Below are 8,415 nucleotides of genomic sequence, written 5' to 3' on the forward strand. Positions count from 1 at the left end.
TGATAAGCAGAAGCGCGTGGGGCAGAGGAAACGCACTTTCCCTTCCCGGAGAACCTTTCTTTCCTCTAGCCCGATTTAAAGCACACCTACCTGGACTGGTGAGAAGCTCAGGTTTTCAGTCCTGGGTTTGAAAGAGAACTTGATTTTTTGAAGGGTTCTGAAAGACCTTGAGAAACATGCTATACTCTGGTTCCCCAGAAAACAAACATGTTGACGGCTCCATTTAAGAATCTGACCATCCGATCCCCGCTGATCATCAACTTGAGAACCTTTTTGCCGAACAGGAAAAGAAATTTTCGTTTAGGAATCATAAAAAAGTCACGAGTCGCTTCAGCCAGGAAATTAGCAGCAATTTTCCACACTTTGTCCTAACGAGGTCTGCGCGGGGCCCTGGTGCTCAGCACGCCATGCGCTCCGGGCTGGCCTGCCTAAGAGGGTCGCCTGCCTGGAGGTCCTTACATAACGCCCGCCTGCCCAAGCCTTTGCACTACCTCTGCAGACTACGCTTCCCCTTGAAATACAGCCGCTGAACAAGGTCAGGGAAAACCCAGAGCCCCGCGGGCCGGCCCCTTGACAGGGCAGCCCCGGGGACATCCGAGCGGAAGTGCCACCCGAGGACCGCTCCACCTCGCGATCGCCAGCCCACAGGTCCCCGCGAAGCACGCGAGCGCCAGCCAGCGGCAGCTCTCAGCCCCGCCTGAGCGAACACGTGCTCCCCGGAACACTCGCTCTCCGCGCCCCGCCCACCGCGGGGCGGAGCTCGGGCCCGGCAGCACCAATCGGTGCGCGCTTTACAGCGCCGTGGCACACTGGCGTCAGGCTGTCCAATCGCAGGCGCCGCGACGCCCGTTCCTCGGAGCCCCGCCCCCAGCCGCGCCCCCGCCCGCCCGGCTCGCCGCTGCCCCTCCCCCGCCCCGGCGCCGCCCGCGAGGAGGAGAAACTGGGGCAGAAAAGAAGATAGCGGCAGAGGCCACACGCCCGTGACGCGCGGCCCGCGCCCGCTCCGTCCGCTGCCCGCCGCCCTCCGCCCGGACCCGCGCCGGCGCCCGCTCGCCCCGGCGGCCCGGTGCCATGACGTCCATCCACTTCGTGGTGCACCCGCTGCCCGGCACCGAGGACCAGCTCAATGACAGGTACGCGGCCGCCTTGGGACCGGGCCGCGGCGGGAGGCCGGGCCCGGTCGGCGGGGACGAGGCCCACGGCGGGGACGAGGCCGAGGCGGCGAGGCCGGCCAGGCCCGGCGTCCACGTTCGTCAAAGTTGGATCGAGGCGGACAATGCGACGCGGGGGAGGGGCGGAGCCGGGTCTACACCACCGCCGGATCCGTGCGGAGGGCCGTCGCGGCCGGCCTGATCCTGGGCCTGTGGGGACCCCGCCGCCGGCCGGGCGGGACTCGGGGCAGAGGTCGGCCTCCCACTCTCCTCAGCCGCGGCTCGGCCCAGCCCGGCGCGGTGCGGCGCGGCGCGGCGCGGCTTTTTTGTTCCTCTCCATCCTAACGCTCGTCTCCGAGTTGAGGTCTGACAGCTGGGCGCTGCGCGTGGGGCGACAGAACTCGGGGTTCAGCTCGCGGGACCCCGGTCCTCGCCGCGCTGTGTGCCCCGGGCTCGGCTTACCTGGGTGGAGGAGGAACCTGGGTGTTTAATTATTTTTCTTTTCTTTCCTTTCCTTTTTTTTGTCTCCCAGAAAGCTGTATTACTTTGGCTTCCTCCCCTTCCTCCGCCACCCTCTTCCTCTGCCGGGTTAAGAGATTGGATTGCAGGGCCTCGTGCTCCCCGGCACGGAGATAAAGCAGGAAAAGTTCCTTCACTCTTGCAAAACGGACCCCGAGCTGGGCAAGAGAGGCCTGCGAGGAAGCGGTCCGGGTCAGAATCCAGGACTCGACCTCCTGAGGGGCCCAGTGGTTACAGGGAGTAAAGCAGGCACCCTAAGCCCCTTCGAATCCCTCAAGCCCCATTTCTTCTGAGGGTACACATCTGGCTCCAAGTTTAGAAGCGAGGTGTAATTTTTGCTAAGTGATCTGGTGACTTCAGTTGCATGACTGACTCCCTGTTTGTCATGCGCTTCCCTGGGAGAGGAAGAGGCCTGGCTGGCTGGGGAGACACAGGGCTCCCTCGGTGTGGGGACAGCTTTTAAATTCAGAGCTGGCCCTACAGTTGCTAGGCCTGGGGCTTAGTTTTGTCTAGTTTTGCTGCAACCACATCGTTAGATACATGTTTATAAAACTTCTGAAGTACTTCTTTGAGGCTGTTAACCATTTGGAGTTGTCTCCTAGCTCTTCTAAATGATGAAACTAACATTTACGTTGTTTAGCATTTTGTTTGTGATCCCTAGGGGTCTTCTTAATATTTGAACTCAAGTGTTTTTGAGCTAGGCTACCAGGGAGGACAGTGCTGCTGTCATTCACGGAAGCATGCCTGTAGTGCTTGCTTGTGGTGTAACTCTGCAGCTTAGTCACAGCAGGAGAGAAGTAGGGCATATTTTCTGTATTAGTCCCCACTTTATGTACCAGGAGCCCTGGCTAGCTACTCATTTATGTACCCCAAACCTGGTTTGCAGTCAGTTCAGTTTTCATTATTCCTTTTGTCTTAGCTGTTTAAGAAACTTAAACTAGTAATATTTTTTTTTAACTTTGTTTTAATTTTCTGTGCTGATAATTGAACCTAGGGACTTCGAACTAAGTTATATTCCCTGTCCTTTTTGAGACAGGATCTTCTTGACTTGCTCAGCCTCTTACTGTGATTACAGGCTTGCTCTACCACTCCTGGCTACAAATAATGCATCTTTAAAAGGTTTTTCCATTCCTAGTATTCTTCTAGTGTTAATATACAATATTAAAGAATGTTTGGAGTCTTTGAATGTCCTTATAAAATATTAAAATCATTTAGAGCACCACAAATTTATGAAATAAGGGAAAAGACAAGTAGATTTGAGTTATGTGTTAAGGTGGCAGACAGATAAGAAAAAAATGTGCCAGTAGAATTTTAGGTATCTGTATCTGAAAACTGGTCTGTTCTGAAAGTAGGTTTGAGACAATCAGGGCATCTTAAGTCTTTATTTGTAACAGAAATTGTTCTGTGTATGTCTTTTGACAGGGAAGTTCCTTTTTACATACTTATCTGTGAAGTAATTTGACCAGACTTTTCTTTTTCTCTTCTCTTTTCTTGAGACAGGGTCTCACTATGTAGTTCTGGATGGCCTTGAGCTCACTTTGTAGCTGAGGCTGGTCTTGAACTCACAGTGATCTCCTACCTCAGCTTCTCAAGTGCTGGGGTCATAGGTGTGTGCCACGATGCCTGGCTCAGCCAGGCTCTCTTGCTTCCGTGCCCGCGCTCTGTCTCTTTTTTGTGGTATTGTGGATGGAATGTAGGGCCTTCCCATTAACCAATTTTTTTTTTTTTTTCTTTTTTCTGTATCGGGGATTGAACTCAGGACCCTGTGCTTGCCAGGCAAGTACTTATTCTACTGAATAAATAGAATATTACTCCCTGGCCCCTCATTTAGCTACATCCTCAGCCCATATTACTTAATTTTGAGATAGCGTCATGGTAAACTATAGTATGAGGAAATTTTGTTTCCAAAAGAGATTAGTTTTCTAGAACCTTTCATTTAATTAGAATAAAGATCCCAGGGTTTTTTTAATCTTCAGATAAAAATTTTATCAACTTTTAGTAAGGTTTAGAATTAGAAAAGTATGCTATCATAACTTCAGTTTAATATGAAAAATGTGATGATGAGAGTCACAAATGAGTAATATATGATAGTTTTGGAGGGAAATGTGCATAAATCAGTAGGCATTGTTCTTTACACCAAAAGCAGTATGGTTAGAAAAGCCACATGCTGCTGCACATAAGTTGCCCATTGAAAACTGCAGGAGCCAGGCGTGATGCAGGACATCTGTGATCTCAGCATTCTATGAGGCTGATCCTGGAGGATTGTAGGTAAATGCCTGCTCATTTCGGGCAGTGTAGCAACTTAGGGGGACCCTATCTCAAAAAAAAGTTTTTTTTTTTTTAAACAAAGGGTGGGGATGCAGTTCGATCAGAAAAAGGCCCCTGGGTTGAATCCCTAGTACGGAAAAACAAAATTGCCTGGTGTGTGTGAGACCTTGGGTTTGAATGTTAACATTAAGAAAACCCAAAAAGATGAAGGAAAAAGAAAACTTCTGGGCTTGAAAGTAATCAATATTTTCTTCTCCAAATAGATTATTTTTTGTGCCATTTTGATTTTGTTTCTGAGGATTGTCTTGAGTTAGTGCCATGATCCTGCTTGTTACTGTCTCAGAATCAGCAAGTGATCCAGGAACATGGGTCTTCGTCTTGTCTCAAGGTGGATGCCGGCTGGACCTGCTGCCTGGCAGGTGTGGAGGGCTGGGGACCCTGTTTCCTCTCCCTCTCCCTGCAGGCACATCCAGGACTCTGGGAGCCTGTCCACGGTGCCCAGCAAGCTACTGAAGCTCTGGGTCAAGTGCTGGTTAAGTCTTGGCCCTTCTTGTATCTCTATGACTCGGAGGTCTCAGGCATCCTAGCCTTAGCATAGCCAGCTGCCTTAGGACTTTTGTTTCTACCTTTCCTTCAATTCCTCTGGGGCTCCAGATTTTTCTTTAGTGATGCTGAGACTGTGAGCTGCATCCTCAGGCCTTTGGTATTTTATTTTGAGACCCAGGGTGGGCCTTGGACTTGGGATCGTTCTGCATCAGCTTCCTGGTTGTGTAGGAATGGCAGGTATGCCACACCAGGATAGACTTTGACTTCTTGGCAGGAGTCCTTTGTAAGGTGGTATGGGTATAGCTGGTTCCTAGAGTAATTCTCAGGATGTATGTAGGTGATTAAAATACACACCAGTTTTCATTGTTTATTTTCTTTACTTATTTGGATTTTTTTAAGCTAATTAAGCTTATTGGTACATTTTAGAGATACATAATGATCATATTAATCATAGGGACTTTACGTATTTTTATTTTATTATTTTACATTTTTTTTTGAGACAGGGACTCACTATGTAGTCCAGACTAGCCTTAAACTCATTATGTAGCCCAGATTGGCAGCCTTCCTGCCTCAGCCTCCCAGTGCTGGGAGCCGTGCCATCACGCCCAGCTTCATTGTTTGTTTCAATGTTGAATGGCTCTGTCAGGTTTGCCTTTTGACTTTGCAATGTGATGTGCAGTGATAAAGCTTGGTTGAGGTTGTTGGATCAAGTGTTTCTCTTATAGTTTTCTCTTCTGTGCTATTAGGTTAAAAAGTAAGACTTGAAATTTTTTATCTCTTCCCACCCCTCTGAGGACTCATACAGCATCCCTCAGGGGTAGGAACAGAACAGGGTGGTTCCTCTGAAGTGCTTTTATGTGCAGCAGGATTCAGATGGGAAGCTTGTACTCCGAGCTCTTGTACTAGGACATCTTAGCCTCCAGTGAAATCTTGGTGGCCTAAATTTGTCTGTCATTCTGAAGGAATGGCAGCTTTGCCCTCCAGGGCCCTTTTAGCAATGTTTGGAGACTTTGCTTTTATTTTTTATTTTTTCCGTGTGGAGATGACCGCTGGGCCTAGGGCCTGCTGAGCCTGGTGTGTCACTGAGCAGTCTGGGACCCTGTGATTGGCTGGGCCTGGCCATTTCTGGGTGTGGCCCAGTGTCCTGTGGGCCCCAGGCAGCCCCTCACATGGCGTGCCCGTCCCAGAGCTGGATTCCCAGGGTGTTGCCAGCTTGCTGAAGCTGAGAAGCTGGCCTGGATTAACTGCAGTGTAAGCAGATGGAGAAGTAAGTGCAAATGGCCGTCAGGAGGAGCAATTCAAGAAGTAACTTTTAGGAAAAACAAAACAACGTTACATTTCTCTATCTATCTACCTATCCATCCATCCATCTGTCCTTTTTCCCTTCCTCCCTCCCTTCTCCTCTCTTCCATCCGTCTGTCTGTCTGTCTTTTTCTGTGGCACTGGGAAACTTAGCAATTTAGGGACCATGTCTCCAAAATAGGTCTGGCTGTGTGACTCAGGGCATAGGCCCTGGGTTCAGTCCTCTGAATTGGAAAAATAAAAAAAAAAAAAACAATAAAACAACTCTAATGGAGTACTTTGTTATTTTCTTGATACTATTAGTGCAGGAGTAGTGAACTGTTTCAAATGAAAAATATGGTAGGTCTTTTGGATAATTATGGGTTATGTTCCTACTTTTTCAGGATAGAAAAATGAAGGTTTTTTTTTTGTATTTTAGGGAAGGGTCTACAGGGTAGGTGTTCAGTGTCTCACTACTAGATCGGACTCATAGTGATCCACCTGTTTACAGCCTCCCAAGAGCTGGTATTACAGGTGCATGCCACCACGCCCAGTCTAAAATGAAGTATTAACATTTAATTTTTTGTTTTTATTGTCCATATTTGTAGTACTTAATGTTTGCATTGCTCATGGGGAGTTGGTCCATGCACAGAGCACGTCTTAATTTCTTTTTCATTCCTTTCTTTTTGGTAGACACATAATTTATCTTATTTGCATAGCAAAAATACAATACTCAGTTTCTGATAGTATCATTTACCTTTCTTTTTTTCTTTTTTCTTTTTTCCATTTACCTTTCTAAACATTTTTGTAGGGGCCGGGGAGAGGGCTCAGTAGATTAAGCACTTTCCTGGCAAGCACAAGGGTCTGAGTTCAATCCCTGGTTCTGCCAAAAAACAAAACAAAACATTTTTATTTCTAGTAGTATATGTTTGCAGTATAAAGCATTTTCAGTTGGACTTGGTGGTGCACATGTGTGATTGCAGCAGTCAAAGAGGCTGAGGCAGGAGGATCACAGTGACTTTGTGAGACCCTGTCTCAAAATAAAAAAAGTGGAGGATATAGCCCTAGTATTGAAAGGGAAATTTTTTTTCCTACGTTGTATTTACTTTTATTTTCCTCCTTACTGAATTATGTTTGACAGTACAACTCACTCATTTCAGGTGTATAGATTTTGGTTTTGACAAATAGGTACAGTTGTGTGGCTATAACCACAGTGAAGATACAAAACCTGGCACTCTAGGTTAGCTGGATTTCCAGTCCCTTCTTCCTGCCTTCTGTCCCTGGAAAACTCTCATGCTTTCTGTTACTGTGCTGTGCTGTTGTAGACTTTTGTAGACATGGAGTCAGGAGTGTGGGTCCCTTTGTTTAGCACATCCTTTGCAATACATTATTTCATCGCATGTTTTATATATATATATATTTTTCCCCCCCTCCCCGATAGGGTACCATTTCACTGTGTGCATGTAGCACAATTTTATTTATTTTGCATTGTTTTTAATACTACAATTTTAGGATCAGATTTATCTTATTGGCACGGTAACTGCCTGGCAAGTACAAGGTCCTGAGTTTGATTCCTGATAACAAAAATCCCATACAATTTTAAAATGTGTTCTCTAGTTGAGTTGTCTTGTAATTCTGGCTGCCTACTAGCATTTATTTTCTTTCACAAATTTCTGGTTTTCAAATTTCTAGGAAATGTGGAAAATAACCAAATCTTGAAAATTTCTGTTAGGTGTGGTGGTGCGTGACTGTAATCCCAGCAGTTGAGAGGCCGCGGCAGGAGGAGTACTGCTAGTTCAAGGCTAATCTGGGCTACATAGTGAGACCCTGTCTCCAAAAAAGACCCCCTTTTCCCCATGAAAATTTTGTGGCCAGGCTTAGTGAAACAGACCTGTGCTCCCAGCACTCTGGGAGACAGGCTGCATGTCTGAGCTCATTTTGTGTGACTTAGGAAAGGAGACTCCTCAGGGGGAAGGGTCTTAGGGTCCAGCAAACAAAGCAAATCTAGTCTGTTATCACTCCTGATATTTGGGTGACTTTTCAGCATGTGTGTGTGTGTGTGTGTGTGTGTATGTGTGTGTATTGCTTGTGAACAACCTCAGGACCTCAAACATCCTGTATTCATTTTTTAATTTATTTTGCAACAGTTTTGTTGTGTAGCCCAGGTTGGCCTTGAACTTGTGATCTTGTCTTACCCCCTGCGTGCACCACCCATGTGAATTCCATCACTTTTTTCTTCTTTTTCATATATATATATATATATATATATATGAACAGGGTTTCACTACACAGCTCAGACTCGTCGTGATTCTCCCTTTTTCAGCCACAGGTGCTGGGATTACAGGCATGTGCCACCACGCCCAGGCTCAGGGCGTGGCCAGGGGCAGAGCTAGCACAACACGCCAGGGATCAAACCCTGGTCCCTGTGTCTGCCTAAGCAGCCGCTTTAGTCTGCTGCGCTGTCTGGCTGGCCCTCGTTTTGGTCTTTTTGAGACAAGTTCTCATTATGTAATTCACTCTGGCTTTCATATCACTGTGTAGCTCACTCAGGCTGTTCTTGAACTTGTGACAATCCTTCTGCCTCAGCCTCCCAAGTGCTGGGATCACAGGTATGTGATACTATGCCTGGCTGTCTTTGTTTTTCTGTATA

At 47.3% G+C, this 8,415-nt stretch overlaps 1 protein-coding gene across 5 annotated transcripts in view; it reads left to right on the top strand.

The window, feature by feature from the left end:
- The first annotated feature begins 1,013 nt into the window (after positions 1–1,013).
- The window catches only part of Ubr5 (ubiquitin protein ligase E3 component n-recognin 5), a 128,539-nt gene continuing 121,137 nt past the window's right edge, over positions 1,014–8,415 (top strand). For all 5 annotated transcript variants that reach the window (XM_023702299.1, XM_004642258.3, XM_023702301.1 and 2 more), the window contains exon 1: positions 1,014–1,133. In XM_023702299.1, coding sequence (XP_023558067.1) covers positions 1,072–1,133 — 62 coding nt within the window. In that variant the 5' untranslated portion in view covers positions 1,014–1,071. The remainder of the gene's footprint in view (positions 1,134–8,415) is intronic.

The sequence above is a fragment of the Octodon degus genome, unplaced genomic scaffold (assembly GCF_000260255.1).
Source record: "Octodon degus isolate 3935 unplaced genomic scaffold, OctDeg1.0 scaffold00148, whole genome shotgun sequence".
Lineage (NCBI taxonomy): Eukaryota > Metazoa > Chordata > Mammalia > Rodentia > Octodontidae > Octodon > Octodon degus.